Source organism: Canis lupus, chromosome 19 (genome assembly GCF_003254725.2).
Source record: "Canis lupus dingo isolate Sandy chromosome 19, ASM325472v2, whole genome shotgun sequence".
Taxonomy (NCBI): Eukaryota; Metazoa; Chordata; class Mammalia; order Carnivora; family Canidae; genus Canis; species Canis lupus.
Window position 1 is genome coordinate 23,485,502 of NC_064261.1, and position 17,616 is coordinate 23,503,117.

Here is a 17,616-nt window from a genome sequence, read left to right on the forward strand (position 1 = left end):
ACCCATTTAAAAAAACTACTCTCTCTTCAAGTGTGTCCTTTGATCTAACAGTTTATTTTGGGACACAATTGAGGAAATGTTGGCATGACATATAAGGTTGTGAAGAGGATCTGGAGGATAGGATCATTTGAAAATGAAGAAGAAAATAGACCTGTTTTGCTTCATATTATCTGTCTTCCATCTATAGACCATCTGTTCCTGTTCAGTTCCAGTACTTTTTGCCAACATACCCACCTTCTGCATACCCACTGGCTGCGCACACGTACACCCCAATCACCAGCTCTGTGTCCACCATCCGACAATATCCAGGTATGAGCCCTGCTATTAGGAGGACTTTTAAAATTCCAATTTTTGCAAGCAAAGAGATCAAAATTGATGAGTGGGTATTTGTAGTATGGATTTAACTACCTTCTATCTTCAGATTCAGATAAGGTTAAAATCTGAAGCTTTAAGGTTTTAGATCACATCTCTATGATCTATCCACTTATTAGTATATTTGTATGGTTTTTATCCCACCCTGAGGATGATGATTTACCAATTTGTTATACTTTGAAGTGGCAGTACAGTTAAAATGATAAAACCTGTACTTTAATGGGGCTTCTGTTTTGTGATATGTTGTGTTTTTAATATTAGTCCAGTTCTGCTCAACACTTAGCATCCCGAGTTATAGTGTTCTTTTTGCCAATCCAGAAAAAACAGCGCTTACTCTTCACAGTTTGTGTTTTCTTTTCCTATGAGACTCTCAACTCACTTTAGGCATAAGAGAGGCAGATTGCCCAGATTGTGGGCATTGCCCTTCTGTGTGATCCATCACTGCAGCCAGGGCTCCATCAAGCCATTGAGTACTTAAAGGGGGACCTGGCACAAATGAAAAACTGATTGGTTTTGTTTTGTTTAACTTAATTCAAATTAGAGAATTTTTTAATATGTTTGGAACAACTTAGTGATTATGAAACTGTTTCAAAATTGTAGATTGTATTGAATCAAAATACAAATAAAATATTTCTAATAAAAATTGAACTCAGTATCTGATTTGAAATGTGTTTTATTAGTAAAACATATCCTGAATTTTTATAATAACAGTATGGAAAAGAGGATGTAAAGTAGCTTACTAATTATTTTTATAACGATTATATTTTGAAATTGTAATATTTGAAATATATTGAGTTAAAGAATATCATTAAAATTAATTTGTCCTGCTTTTTACTTTATTAATATGGCTATTGGAAAATTTATAATTGCACATATGATTTATGTTTCCATTGGACAACGCTGGTCTAAAACTTCCAAATATTAAGGTATTTAAATAGCTTTGCAGACAGATTCCTCAATATCTGCATTGGGTTTTTTGTTTTTGTTTTTTTTCCACAGAACTTTCCCCAAGGCTTATTTATTAATTTTTTTAAGATTTATTTATTTGAGAGAGAGAGAGAGTGAGGGTGGGGGCAGGGGGAGAGGCAGAGTCTCAAGCAGACTCCATGCTGAACATGGAGCCAGACACAGGATTTGATCTCACAACTCTGAGATTACCACCTGAGCCAAAACCAAGAGTCAGACATTTAACCAATTGAACACTATCTAGGCGCCCCTCCCAAGGTTTATTGTAATGTGGGGAAATAGCTGATGAATTATTCTGAGTTTTCTATCATATTTTCTGTACATCAGATTAATAACATCTTTTTAAAGGAAACATATAACTGTTCTTTATTAACAGTCCTATAAAGATAAAACCATGTTTAATTAATTATTGCCAAAAGTAGGATGCAAAAAGTATGGTTGAACCATGTTAACAATTAAGTAAATTTCATGTATGTGTGTGTATGTGTGTTACACTAATTGTTGAAAATTCTCAGCTGTCAGTAACAGCACTTCTTCAGGTTCATTAATCTTCCTCAGGCAGTTGATACTTCTATAACAATGCAGTCATGTTGCCTTTCTGGGGAAGGTAACTCATGACCAATATGTATTTCTCTGAATACTATTCAGCTGAAAAATACCTGCAGAGTCTCTCTTCAGCTGAACAGTCTATGCAGACACTATCATTTTATATAAACATTTATTTGTAAAAATCCATTGTAAGAGCACCGTCAGAAGTATTGGGGATCCTGCCAACCATCTGTTTCACTACATTATTATTTTTTCCAAGTGACTTCTTTCACCACTACAGTAGTCCTGATAGATAGGAACACAGAAAAATGAATAATCCAGTCAACAGCAGTTTATTTCTTCCAATACCAATACCATCATTGTTGGTGCAGATGATGGGAAATGTGTTACTTCTCAGACATGTGGATCTTTGCATGCATGGATGCAACTAAAGAAGTGATTTTTTTTAACCAGCTTACAATCTTCTGTTTTCAAGTAGCTCCTTTTGAATGATTTTAAAGCAGATGTTTTCAAATCAGAGAGGACAGGAAAATTTGTATATATATAATAGGCCAAATATGAGATTACTGTAATACATAGTTTATGATAAATTAAACCAATTTGTTCATGGATTCTGGTTACTTATAAAGATCGAATCTTGTTGGTTATTAGATATAGATATAAACATGTAAGTATGAATATATATGCATAAGCTGTATAGTTTGCAAGTAACTGATCCTCTCAAATTGTTCCTGAAATTTCACTTGTTTCAGAGATGTTTTCCACTCCATTCATTTTTTCATTCATGCATTTATTTTTTTTTCTAAGATTTTATTTATTAGAGAATATGAGCAGGGGGAGGGGCAGAGGGAGAAGCAGACTCCCCCTAAGCAGCAGGGACCTGATCCTAAGGCAGATGTTTAACCAACTGAGCCACACAGGTACCCTCATTCATGCATTTAGTAATTTCAGATATTTATTGAAACCCTGTTGTTCTATGTAAAGTTCTGTGTTAGGCTCTATTTGTAAGGTTGGCTTCTAACCAGATCACTTAGAATAAGCTTAGAGCCTCATAGGGAGAGAGGACATGACAAGCTCTTACTAGGAAGTGCCAAGTTCCAGTAAAAGAGGCTTAAGCAAAGCCAGCCTGCTTTTGAGTTAAGAGAGGTTATTTCCACTTGAGAGGGTAGGGTTGGAGGTCAGAAGTGATTTCCTAAAGGAAGTGAAATTTGGAAAACCTCTCAATGCACAAGACAGAGCTATGGGGTAGGATTTGGGGAGAGCACTCTCCTGTGTGTGAATAAAGTATTAGCATAGAATATGTGCTTGGAACAGAGCAGTTTGGTTTTGGCAGGAGTGTAGTGTGAGTAAGAATGCAGAACATGGAATGAGATTGGATCTTGAAAGGCTTGGAGTGGTGACTAGACTGCATGTTCAGGCAAGTGCCCACAACTGTTACTGAGAAACAAAGGTTTACTCACTTCTTAAGAAGAAACTAATAATTTGGGGGGGTTAGTTCTTTTTTTTCTTTTTCTTTCTTTCTTTACAACAAGGGAAGAATTGCAATGTAGCAGTCATTATGAACTTATTTTTTTTTAGAAGATTTTATTTATTTATTCATAGAAACACAGAGAGAGAGAGAGGCAGAGACACAGGCAGAGGGAGAAGCAGGCTCCATGCAGGGAGCCCAACATGGGACTCGATCCTGGGTCTTCAGGATCACACCCTGGACTGAAGGAGGCGCTAAACCGCTGAGCCACCTGGGCTGCCCAGTCTTATGAATTTAAATGTGCTAACATTTCATTGTAATTTTCTCATTGGTGATAACAATTTACCTTTTCTTAACTGCTATATGGTTTATAAAATTTAAATTACATAGTTTCCCCCTTTTTTTTAATTGAGGTATCATTGACATATTAGCTTCAGGGATCCCCGGGTGGCACAGCGGTTTAGTGCCTGCCTTTGGCCCAGGGCGCGATCCTGGAGACCTGGGATCGAATCCCACGTCGGGCTCCCGGTGCATGGAGCCTGCTTCTCCCTCTGCCTGTGTCTCTGCGCCCCTCTCTCTCTCTCTGTGACTATCATAAATAAATAAAAATTAAAAAAAAAAAACATATTAGCTTCAGAGGTACAACATAATGATACGGTATTTGTGTATGTCATCAAATCACCATAAGTCTAGTTAACATCCATTGACAACAGAATTACAAATTGTTTTTTCTTGTGATGAGAACTTAAAGAAATATCCTCTTAGCAACTTTCAGATGTACAATATAGTATTGTTAACCATGGTCACCATGCTGTACATTACATCCCCATGTCTTACTTCTTTTATAACTGGCAGTTTGTATCTTTGATGCCCTTCCCTGTGTCTCCCACCCCCCTCCCCCATTTCCTGCCTTTGGCAACTACCAGTCTGTTCTTTGTATCTATGAACTTGGTTTGTTTATATTTGTTTTTAAATTCCATGTATAAGTGAGATCATACTGGGGATTTTCTGTCTTTGTCTGGCTTATTTCACTTAGCATAATGCCCTGAGGATTCATCCATGTTGTCACGGGTGGCAAGATTTAATTTTCTGAGGCTAAATTATGTGTGTGTGTATGTGTGTGTGTGTGTAGATAGAGATTCCATTCTCTCTACCCATTTATCCCTCAGTGGACCCTTTGGGTTGTTTTGATATCCTGGCTATTGTCAATAATGTTTCAGTGAATATGGGGTACAAATATCTTTTTCTGGATTGTTTTGATGACTGAGAAGAAACATCATTTATATTATTCTTTCCATAAGTAGAAATTCTTTTTTGATTCCTGGGAATACTGTTGTTTTCAGTTCTGTTGTTGTTGAGTTTGTTTTTAATATATACAGTAGTGAAAAGGAAACTTGTTTGTTCTCTCTCTTCAGTGGATATGTGGAAGTTCAAATTCATAGTTGCCATATATCAGAAATACCTGTGATGGTGGTTCCATCAATTAGAGTAAATGTTCTTGACCTGGGAGTTACGGATGTATCTCAGAAGTTTTATTTAGGGATCCCTGGGTGGCGCAGCGGTTTGGCGCCTGCCTTTGGCCCAGGGCGCGATCCTGGAGACCTAGGATCGAATCCCACATCGGGCTCCCGGTGCATGGAGCCTGCTTCTCCCTCTGCCTATGTCTCTGCCTCTCTCTCTCTCTCTCTCTCTCTCTCTCTCTGTGACTATCATAAATAAATAAAAATTGAAAAAAAAAAAAGAAGTTTTATTTAGCACAGTTGCCTGTTCCTATTTGGAATTTAATAGATGATTTATTTTTTCTTGTTTTAATGCTCTTTCTAGTAATCTGCAGCAACATCATATCAAACTGATAGGAAGTGAGGGGAAAAAACTCTAATATATAGAGCTTTATGTAGTGCTTAGGGAAAAAATAAGATTTATGGGGCACCTGGGTGGTATAGTCATTTGGGCATCTGACTCGGTTTTGGCTTGGGTCATGATCTTGGGATTTTGAAATTGAGCCCCAGATCAGACTCTGTGCTCTGTACTGAGTCTACTTGAAATTCTCTCTCCCTCTCCACTCCCCACCCCCAACTTGTGTGCACTCGCTCACTCTCTCTCTCGCTCTCTCTCATAAATAAATCTTAAAAAAAAAAAAAAAAGAAGACGACGACTAGGGCACCTGGGTGACTCAGTTGGCTGAGCATCCAACTCTTGATTCCAGCTCAGGTCACGATCTCAGGGTCATGAGATCAAGCCCCACATTGGACTCTGTGCTGGGTGTGGAATCTGCTGAGGATTCTCTCTCTCCTTCTTAAAAATAAAAAACCACAAAACTGAGGATTTAGATCTTTTAGGGTGGAAAATTCTGTTTTCATTTTAGTGTTTTTCTCTTTATGTGGACTGTGTCTAATCAGAGCTGACATTCTTGTAGTCACTTTCTGCATCATTTTCAGTTTCCGCTCAGGCTCCAAACTCTGCCATCACAGCTCAAACTGGTGTTGGGGTAGCATCCACGGTCCACCTAAACCCCATGCAGTTGATGACAGTAGATGCTTCTCATGCTCGACATATCCAAGGGATCCAGCCAGCACCCATCAGTACACAGGGGATACAGCCAGCCCCCATCGGGACTCCAGGAATACAGCCAGCACCAATGGGCACACAGGGAATTCACTCAGCAACCCCAATCAGCACACAGGGACTTCAGCCTGCACCAATGGGTACTCAGCAGCCACAGCCTGAAGGAAAGACTTCAGGTAATTTGAGTTTTTGCATGGAAGTTGGTATGGAGGAAAGAGTGATACTAGGTTTAAATCCTGGTTCTGCTACATATTGGTTAGGTAGTCTCGATTAATTTCTCTGTGCCTTAATTTCCCTTTTTTAACATGAATTGCTTGTAATTTATCTGTCAGAGTCATTGTAAACATTAAGAAATATATACATAAACAGCCAAATATGCGTTTGCATGTGTTAAAGCACTCCATAAAGTTGAGAGAGCAAATTCACCTTATTACAGTGTTCTCATTCTGTTTAAGATTTTTTTTGGAGTTGTATATGAAGCTGTAAAATTAATGTATCATTTTTAAGGATTGTTGGTATCCTTTTTAGGTGTTGAGAGGCAATGATATTTCACAAAAACTAAATTATTTCTTGAAATATGCTACGTACTTTATCTTATCTGATGTTTTAGTAATTATGATTATAAAGCAAAGAGAAATGGTTACTGATCATGCATCAGTAGACTTAGTAACCTCTCTCACTTTGCCATCTGCTTTTAGGCAGATGAACATTGTGTTCATCCCTTCCCTTCTTGAAACTGGACAGTCCTAACACGGGCACTCTAATTCTGGTAGTCTAATTGTTTTTGTCTTAAGTGACATTTTAGTAATGTTTCTTTTGTGTCCTTTTCTTCATTGTTCTCTCCCACCCCCTCCCTGTCCTCCAGCCGTGGTGTTGGCAGACGGAGCCACAATTGTAGCCAACCCTATCAGCAATCCGTTCAGCGCTGCTCCAGCACCAACAACTGTGGTGCCGACACACAGCCAGAGTGCTGGCAGCAGCGCTCCTGCCCAGGGTTCATCCCCCCGGCCCAGTATCCTCCGGAAGAAACCTGCCACAGATGGGTAGGTAGATCCAGTAATGCTGCACGACACCTCTAGTTCTGGATGTAATTAGTAGAAACAGTAGGCACTCCTCCAGTGCTGGTAGCAAACTCTATATATAATCTCTCATCTTCTGTGGCATTTTTTAATCTCTTTCAAAATAACTTGAACGCAGGCTTATTCAGTAGAGCCTTACCCAGCAAAGACTATAGGATAGTCAGAATCCATGAGCCTGTGGAGGGTCATTTTATAAGTAGTTGTTGGATACTCCTTTAGGAGTTCTCTTTAGTTTGGGGAGTTTAATTCTAGACTTTCTGAGTAGCTTCTAACATACCCTTCAGGCTTGTCTAGGTAAGCACATTAATGTGTACTGTGTATTTTTTCCCTCATCGACCGACATGACTGTTGCTCAGAGCAAGCAGTATCCCAGGTGTATTAAGTATAAGGGTCATATTCAGTGACAGGAGTGCCCTGTGTTGCCAGAGAATCTCTGAGTTGGTGTGGGTCATGGGCAAGAAGATATATGCTATGCTCTGAAACTTAAAAACTTGAGAGGTGGAAGATGGGCAGTCACACTTTAGAGAGCAGAGTTCTGTGACTCTACTGAGCTAATGTGCATCAACAGTAGAAGACAGTAAAGGTTAAAGCATAGCAAGAACATAAGCTGCTGCATCTGTATAGGGTTTCCAGATGTGCAGAGCTTTGCCTCCACCTGAGTCTCTCTTTTTTTTTAAAGATTTTATTTATTTATTCATGAGAGACACAGAGAGAGAAAGAGAGGCAGAGACACAGGCAGAGGGAGAAGCAGGCTCCATGCAGGGAGCCCGACGTGGGACTCGATCCCAGGTCTCTGGGATCACGCCCTGGACCGAAAGTGGTGCTAATCTGCTGAGCCACCCGGGCTACCCACCAGAGTCTCTTTTAAAGATAAGTCAGTCTGTGGCAAAGGAACCTTATCAATGAAAATGCAAGGCAAAGCTCATACTTAACATGGCAGGTTGAACACACACTTCTAAATTTCTTGTCCCCTCAAAACCCTATAGAACTTTTAGCAAAGAGGCTTTCTGTAAAGATACAGACACACAGATATGGGGAGAATAGGAGAAGGCAACAGCAGCCAAACTCTGAAGCTGGAAAGCAGGTAGGTGAGTGATCACTCACTTAGCTCTGAGAAAGCTGAATGTTAAGTGTATGGAGAACATTGAGAAGCATCCTCACTGAAATTGCTGAGTCTTCAGAAGGACCAGGAATGGGAAGGACAAGGGGTAGAAGGAAGCTGAGTTGAAATCTGTTTGAGAAGATTAGAGCCCTGCATCCCCTTCTCTGTCCGTACTTTGTTGTACACTGCTCCTTCCAACCCCAGCTTGCAACCAGCCGGGAGGGGGATTAAACTCTCCCAGATGGTGCATTGGGATCAATCAGCAAAGGGTGGGCCAAGAGTCTTTTACCAGAAACAGATTTGCAGAGTACTGAGACTCCCTAGTCCTCTTCTCCCTTTTTAGCTGGCAGAACCCTGGCATTTGAATGCTATAGGCAAAAAGTGAGATGAAGACTCCACTTTCTTTCTGGGATTGTCCAGCCCAGGGGGAAAGATGCAAAGATCCCAACACTAGGGATTTCATAAGATCAGGAATCAGATCACCTTACAGTGAAAATTAAAATAGACAAGGGCTGGGGTACATGGATGGCCCAGTTAAGTATCCAACTCTGGATTTTGGCTCAGGCCATGATCTCAGGTTGTGAGATCGAGCCCCGCATTGGGCTCTGCACTGGGCATGGAGCCTGCTTAAGACACTTTCTGTCCCTGTTCCTCTGCCCCTCCCCACCTTTCTCTCCCTCTCTTCCTCAAGCTCCGAATTTCCACCAGTGTTAGTTCCCCACTCACAATCATGAACACACATCCAAGGATAACCAGGTATCTGAGGGGCCTTCTAACAATGCAAGATATAAACCGTAAGACATACTGGAAAACAGCCTGGAAGATACAGAGGCTAGACAATGAGAATAAAAGTAAAAGCAAGTAAAGACCAAAACTATGAATGCTGTCTTCACAGGACAAAAAAAGATATATTCATGAAACAGGAAGGCAGTATTGTACAAAAGGAACATTTGGAAAACAATAAGAGTGTGTCCTGACATTTAAACTACGAAAGCAGAAATTGAGCTCAGAAGAGTTGGAGAATACAGTTGAGGAAATCTCTCGAAAATAGAGTAAAAAAGCAAAAAGATAGGAAACAGAAAAGAACATTAAAAGTACCAGTTGAGGAGAGCCTCTAAATAATGGAGTTTCAGCAGGTGATCAGAGAAGATGAAGATCACTTAAAAACAATTCTTAGAAAGTTTCTAAACGTGAAGGGCATGAGTTTCCTGATTTTAAATAACCATGAAATGCCCAGCACAGTAGATGCTGTGGACACAAATACCCCAGCACCAAGATAAACATCTTGAAATTTCACAACCTTGGAGATAAAAGATCTTAAAGATCTTCCCTGTTCTCTTACACTTTGTTGTCTCCCTATAACCCTTCTGCTGTGCCCCCATAGTTGAGTCTGTCATCATGAGAATTCCCTGTATTCTTCCTCTTTGAGTGTGCCTGCCTTCTTTTTTTTTTTTTGGTGATAACATAATTCTTTTTATGTATTTAACATTTTCTAGAAAAATGGAATATTACTCATGATCTTACAGTTTGCTTTTTCTCTTCATACAAAGTAGACATCTTTTCTTATCGTTACATATAGATCTACTTTCTTTTCTTTAATGAACACATAGTATTTCAGTATAAAGATAGGCCATCGTATACGTATGTAATCACTGCCTTACTGATAAACCATTTGGGTTGTTTTTCATTTTTCGCTCTTAACAAATATTGCCAGTACAGACATTATCCTCCATGGCCCTTTTGGACTCATAGTAGCTTTTAGGACAATTTCAGGAGGAGGAAACTCTGGATCAAGGGGTGTGTACATTTTTAATTTTGACAGATATTGTCAAAGTGCTTTCCAAAACAAACCATCAGCTAACACACCCCATCACAGATACAAGTGCCTGCATTTCCCTTGATCCCAGTCCTGGTCGTGATTTCCCCCTGTAGTCTGCATTTCTCTAGGAACACATTCACATTTCTTCTTCCAGAAAGACCCTTGTAGAGTGTCTGCGTATTTCCCACTGGATGATGCTCATTTTATTGTGGACTTGAAAGGCTTGAGGTCACAGGGTTAGTCTGGCTGCTGCCTCCTCCATGGGACACACTGTTCTCATTTGTCACTGACTGTCACCAACCCCTGTGTGCCTGCCTTCTTTAACTAGCACCTGGCTCTCCCCCAGGGTCTCAGCTCCTGCACTGTCTCCATGGTAGTGACTGTCTCTCCTCCCCATTCTTCTGTCACTGGGCCTGATGGTGAAGTTGATGTCCTCTTTTTGCCTTACTGCTATTTTCAGGCCATCCCTCTTGGAAAGTGCTCAGTCTGTACTCCAATTTCATAAAATTTGCAGTTGAAAAAATACTTTCACATAGCCACGTTATTCCAGGCACACTGAAAAGTTTTCAAATAACTAAATCAGATTACCATTAAAAATTTTGCTCTTAGGTACACTTGCTATCATTTAAATGCTTAGATGCCCCATATGGGTAGAGGCTACCTTGTTGGTCAGGGCCACTCAAGAGGCTCAATCAGATTCCAGTTTGACTTGCAGATATGTTTGTATGTCCTTCATAAGGTCCCTAACGTCCAGCTGTCATTGTGTCCGAAATGATTGCCCAGCTCTCTGGCTTCTGAGTTGTTTGAATGCTTCCCTGTCCTTCTCCATCTATCAGCAGCACATACCATAAGCACATACTCAAGCCTTCTCTGACCTCTTCTGTCCTCCAGTGTCCCACAGCCTACCTTCTGTCTTCTCACCACCCCGGAGGGATATTGCAACTCCAGGGGTACTCACCGGGGAAACTTCAGTCCACTGATGCTACCACTTTTGCATTATTCCTCACTGCTTTTCATGGATGGCCTTTCTCTGCTTTCTCTGACTTGGCTTTCGTAGTCCATTACAATTACAATCACTTCCTTGCATACAGCCCCCACTTCCTTGTCCCCCACCTTCATCTCATCAGAACCAGCTGTTTTACCTCTGCTCCTCTCAAAACCACCCTTCCTCATCCACATTCGTTACTAGCTGATGAACTTGTTCCCTACCTTTTGAGAAAAATGGAAACACCCAAAAGAGAACTTCCACAAACTCTAGCTCTTACATCTCCTTACCTGCCACCCTCTGTATCCCATGCTCTACTCATCTCATCTGTTACTCTGGATGGACTCTCGGTGCTTCGCTGACCTCAGCTTTTGTAGCCTGCTGAGAACAGTGCTGTAGCTCTTCTCCCTCTCTCCTACTTACTTAGCCTTTTCTTGATACACATAGAAAGCATACACATGCTGTCATTTCTTCCATCCTAAAACCCTTCTGTTGAGCCACATTGCTTCACTACCTACCCCATTTTTTTGTTCCTATTTGCAAAGAAAATAAAGGAGTTACATATATTTGCTAACTCCAGTTTTTCTTTCAGTTTCTTTCTCTCTCAGCACTTTCACTGAGGTATGGAAAACTGCAAAGATAATGCATGTATGGTGTAATTAGCACAGGTGAACACAGCATACACCTACTATCTAGGTCAAGAAAAACGATATTACCAACACTTTCTCCCAAAAGTAACCAGTTTTTCTTTTGACCCTTTCACTTTGCTTTGCCTCTTTTTGAACTTCTATTGAATTATGTATTATATGTTTTTGTGTGATTCCACCTTCCTTCCCTGGGCTTAAAGTACAATTCATCCATGTTATTGCATGTGATTGTAATTTTTTATTGCTATAGTAAATGCCATTGTATAACAATACCATAGTTTATGCATAGATCTATGGGTTGATTCCAGCTTGGGGCCATAATGTGATCCTGAATGTTTTTTGTGTATGACCTTTGATACATAGGTAAATGGCATTTGTTACATATGTAGGAGGGGATCTGCTGAGTTGTAAGCTATACTTGTTTATACCCCTGTACAGTCTAAGCAGCAGGTGGGGATCATTGCATTCATCACCAACACTTGTTACTGACATTCTTTAAGTTTGGTTATTCTGTGGATATATAGTGGTGTATCTCATTAGGTTTGATTATTTTCTTTGCTTTTGGGGAGTTAGTAGAGTTGGTAGAGTTGTTTATTTTTTTACTTCTTATTATGGAAAACTTTAAACAAATTAAAATTTTGAACTTATGAAGGTATACCCATACCCATCATTCAATTTCAGTTATCAGTTTATCAGCTCATGGCCAGTTTTGTTTAATCTACCTGCCTACCCACTCCTTTCTACCATATTTTGAACCAAATCCCAGACAGCCACGTCATTTCATTTGTATATATTTCAGCATGTGTGTATTGAGGGACTTACTAAAAAATAGAATAATCTTGTAATCTCAAATACCTACTCGTTCAAATTTCCAGTGGTCTCAAATGTCACAAATTTTTGTTTTTAAGTTATTTGAATCAATATTCTGATAAGGTACCCACATTGTGATCAGTTGATATGTCTCCTAAGACTCTTCTATAGGTTTCCTTCATCTTTTTTCCTTGCAATTTATTTGTTGAAGAAACTTGATCTTTTGTCCTGTAGACTTTTCCCTTTCTCTTCCTGGATTTTATCAATTGCATCCACATTGTATTAGTTTCCTAGAGCTACAAATCTGGTGGCTTAAAACAACAGAAATCTATTCTAACAGAGGTGCCTGGCTGGCTCAGTTGGTGGAGTACGCATATCTCATGGTGGAGTACGCAAATCTCAATCTTGGGGTTGTGAGTCCGAGCCCCAAGTTAGGTATAGAAGTTGCTTAAGGGACACCTGGATGGCTCAGCTGTTGAGAGTCTGCCTTTGGCTCAGGGCGTGATCCCAGTGTTCTGGGATCAAGTCCTGCATTGGGCTCCTTGTAGGGAGCCTGCTTCTCCCTCTGCCTATGTCTCTGCCTCTCTCTCTCTCTCTGTCTCTGTCTCTCTTGAATAAATAAATAAAATCTTTTAAAAATTAAATTAAATGACATCAATTCCCAATTTAAAAAAAATAGAAGTTGCTTAAAAATAAAATCTTAAAAAAAAAAAAGATTTATTCTCACAATTCCTATGGCTAGAAGTGTGAAATCAAGATGTCAAAAAGAGTTAGTTCCTTCGGAATGCACCCAAAGAGAATCCTCTTCCTCCTTCCTAACTTCCTAACTTCCAGTGACTATTGGCAAACCTTTGGCTTAGGGAAACATCCCTCTAATCTCACATGACCGATTCACATGGCTTTCCCTGTGTCTCTGTGTCTTAAAATCTCCCTCTCTTTTCTGCAATAAGGATACCAATCATTGGATTTAGGACATATCTTAAAGCTAGAAGGACCTCACTTTGAGATCTCTAACTTACATTCACAGGTACAAGGATTAGGACTTGAATATATTTTTAGGGACCACAATTCAACACACTACCCTTGTAGTGTAGTTTTGCTGTTCTTGTCTTCTCCACACATTTTCTCATTACTTGAATCTAAAACTTAATGATTAGATTCATATATCTTTTTTTTTGGCAAGATCACTTTATAAATTAAAATGATACATGACGGTCTCCCATTTTGAGATCCTAGCAGACTTGATCAATATCTGGATCCATTAATTAGGCTTTGCAAAATGGTATATTCTGGATCTAGCCATTTTCTCTCAACCCATTCTTGTCTAGCATTTGCTCCCACCACTCTGCCAGAACTAAACATGTCATGATTACTCACGGCTTCACATTACTGAGCCTAGCGGTTCTCAGTCTGAGCCATATGTGGCCTCTACTGCATGGCCCAGTTGACACTAATTAACTTGATCAATTCTTTTCATTTGACTTTGAGGAACTTAGGTCAGTGTAAATACATAGACATAATAATCATGAACACATAATATGGATTCCAAGTTTGATAATGAGTAGAAAGGAAACGTGATTCTTCATAGAGTATCTGAAATCCCTTAAAAAAAAAAAAAAAAAGAAAGGAAACGTGACATACTAGAAGTAGAAGCTAAAAGAGTCACAGTGGTTGCTTCCTGAAGAGAGATGGGCAGGAAATGGGGAAGGGATGGGGTTGGGACATGCCATATTTTGTTAAAAGCATTTTAGTGCAGTTTGGCTTTTTCAATAATATACCTATATTACTTTGATAAAATTTTGAAACCCACTTAAAAAAATGGGTTAGCCAATATAGTGCTTTCATTTTGCCATAGGTATGCCTAGCAAATATGTACTTCCTGTCTTTTAATGCCCTCGGACTGTTGTTTTCTGGGTTTGTCTGGTCTTTTTCAGAATGGCAGTTCGGAAAACCCTCATTCCTCCTCAGCCTCCTGAAGTGGCTAGCCCTCGAGTGGAGAGCTCTATGCGGAGTACATCTGGGTCACCTAGGCCTGCAGGGTGAGCACATAAATGTTATCACTCTTGCTTCCAACTACACATAATCAGAGAGGAAAAAGTCTAACATGTGACAAATTTTACTTAATTTGCCTATGTGCATCTTTTTGTATCCTTTCTAGCTGTGACCTGGACACATTGCTCAGCCTCTCCGATTACTATTTATAGTAATTCTTAGATATTTCTTATATATTTAAATGAAATGGTACCTTTGAAGTGTTAAGGATAGAGCCTGCCTCACAGTTATTGTTGCTATCAAAAATGGCATCATGGGGTGGTGCCAGGGTGGCTCAGTCAGTTAAGTGACCGATTCTTGGTTTGGTCTCAGGTCATGACCTCAAGGTCATGAGATTGAGCCCTACATTGGTCTTTGTGCTCAGCATGGAATCTGCTTGAGATTCTTTCCCACTCTGCTCCTCTCCCTGTTCATGCTCTCACTCTCTTTCTCTCAAATAGTCTTTTTTTAAAATGGCATCATGACAGTAGTTAATATACGCTGTTTTCTTTATTTTTAATTTCACAAGTAATGTTACTTTGTGAAAGAGACAATATAAAAATATTTAAAGTATAAAATGAAAATCTTTATCCTGTTCTCCATCCACCTTGCCAATACCACTAGCCAGAATCATATTGATTGGTAACATTTTTGTTAAGTATCTTTCCACATCTTTATTTATGTACACATGTAAATAGATTGAGTCTTAAAAACAGGATTTTGCTGATTAGTTTGTTCTATATCTTGCAGTTCTTACTTTTATCAGTAATAGCTTACAGTGGTGATGTATTTATCATAAAATTTCATTCAAGAAAAAATTATGATTGCTTTGTGTGTGCTAGTACCATTTTAGAATCTGGGAATGTAGAATGACTAAGACAAAGTGTCCGTTCTCCTTTAGCTTACTTTCTAGTGGGTGTGGAGAAATAAATATGTGAAGAAAAAGAAGGCAGTCTGAAGGAAATGTAAAGCAATGGGAGGAAGAAGTGATGCTTTCTGGACAGATGCTTTCTGGAAAGCCTTCTCTGAGCAGAGGTTTAAGAGCATGAAGGAACAGCCACATGCTCTCTGATGTCCAGCTACATCAGGCCAAGGAAAGAGCAGGAGCTAAGAATTTGATGTAGGAAGACATGCAATTGTTACTTTGCATATTAGTGCAGAAAAGTAAAAATAACCATGCAAGGAGAAGCTATAAAACTTATCTTAATTTTAGGCAGTGGGGGTTGTGCTTATTCTTTAAAAACATTTAAAACATTTATGTTTAAAAACATTTAAACATTTAAAATATTATGAAAATACTCAAAACTCTCATCATTGTCAGTTACCGTGAGTAGTAAAACTAACATTTATTTGGTACACTGTAATTTAAACATGAGAAACACTGAATTAAAATGTTTTTTCTTTTGGGGCGCCTGGGTAGCTCAGTGGTTGAGCCTCTGCCTTTGGCTTGGGGCATGATCCCAGTCCTGCATCAGGCTCCCCACAGAGATCCTGCTTCTCCCTCTGCCTTTGTCTCTGCCTCTCTCTCTGTCTCTCATGAATAAATACATTAAAAAATCTTAAAAAATAATAAAATAATATGTTTTATTTCTGGGGGATCCCTGGGTGGCTCAGTGGTTTAGTGCCTGCCTTCAGCCCAGGGCGTGATCCTGGAATCCCAGGATCGAGTCCCACATTGGGCTCCCTGCATGGAGCCTGCTTCTCCCTCTGCCTGTGTCTCTTGTGAATAAATAAATAAAATCTTTAAAAAATATTTTATTTCTTTCTAAAAAGTAATCAAGAGTAGTTGGAGCATTGTTTGCTGTCTTCACATTGTATAACTCAATGAAGAGCACAACAATCCTTCCATGTGTTGGTGAATTGTCATGCTTTTTTCTAAATTTGGATCTGCTTCTGACATTTTATCCTGTCTTTTCAATGGTGGCGAATTATTTCCAAGAGATAATTTCCTTTAATGTGAAGCTTTTTGCCAGCATCACTTCAAGGAACATCTTCATCCCATTCATCAAAACCCTCTGCCCTAACTAATGCATGGAATCCAGATGTACATTGCACAACAGCATCTTTTAACTGTGCTAGTGGCTTCACCAGATAGCTTAACATTAATTAATCAAATTGGAGTTAATTTATTAACTTTTGGAATAAATCAGCCTTTATTGGCCAGAAAAGGATTTGTTGTTGTTACTTTTCATTGTCCTTATAAGTGGCCATTTTCTCTTCTTTCTAAGATTATTTTCTTTTTCTTTTTCTTTAAAGATTTTTATTTATGAGAGACACAGAGAGAGAGAGAGAGGCGCAGACATAGGCAGAGAGGGAAGTAGGCTTCATGCAGGGAACCCAACGTGGGACTTGATCCCAAGACCAGGATCACGCCCTGGGCCAAAGGCAGACACTCAACCGCTGAGCCACCCAGGCATCGCAAGTAGCCATTTTCTTTCAGTGTGGCAGCTAACTTTAACACTTCGGCCTGAATGACTCAGATTGATTGATTAATTAATCAATCAATAATCCAGAATAGAAGTAAATACTGCATTTCACCGTAGTGGCTTTCTGTACCTGGTGTAATTTCTTTCTTTTCTTTCTTTTCTTTCTTTTCTTTCTTTCTTTTCTTTCTTTTCTTTCTTTTCTTTCTTTTTCTTTTCTTTCTTTCTTTCTTTCTTTCTTTCTTTCTTTCTTTCTTTCTTCTTTCTTTCTTTCTTTCTCTTTCTTAGATTTTATTTAATCATGAAACAGAGAGAGACAGAGAGAGAGAGAGAGAGGCAGAGATACAGACAGAGGGAAAAGCAGGCTCCATGCAGGGAACCCGACGCAGGACTCAATCCCGGGTCTCCAGGATCAGGCCCTGGGCTGAAGGCAGCGCTAAACCGCAGAGCTACCCAGGCTACCCTCCTGGTGTAATTTCAACTGAAAGATGATATGAGATGACTTTACCTTTTTTTTTTTTTTTTTTTTTTTAATATTCATTGGATTCTCTCTACATGGTCCATACCATATCTTCATACAGCCCTAGGGCTTATCCTCTCTTCTCTTTGTTGTTGCAAGTTTCAGACCTTTTAATCACATCCAGTTTTACTTTCAGAATTACTGTTTTTTCCTGGGTTTTCATTTTTGTTGGCTTATTTTCACTCTCTATCATCCAGTATTATAAAATTTCACCTGGATTTATCTCTAGGAAACAAGAGACAGCACATCCACAATTTACCATCTGCATAAACTGACTAAC

The 17,616-nt window shown here is 39.3% G+C and overlaps 1 protein-coding gene across 6 annotated transcripts in view; it reads left to right on the plus strand.

Moving 5' to 3' along the window:
* Nucleotides 1-17,616, plus strand: part of SAP130 (Sin3A associated protein 130) — an 83,568-nt gene that overhangs the window by 36,162 nt on the left and 29,790 nt on the right. For 5 of the 6 annotated variants that reach the window (XM_025435949.3, XM_025435947.3, XM_025435948.3 and 2 more), the window contains 4 exons: nt 188-309; nt 5,794-6,096; nt 6,786-6,963; nt 14,297-14,401. In XM_025435949.3, the coding sequence (XP_025291734.1) occupies nt 188-309; nt 5,794-6,096; nt 6,786-6,963; nt 14,297-14,401 (708 nt within the window). The remainder of the gene's footprint in view (nt 1-187; nt 310-5,793; nt 6,097-6,785; nt 6,964-14,296; nt 14,402-17,616) is intronic. The other variant, XM_025435950.3, reaches the window with a different exon arrangement.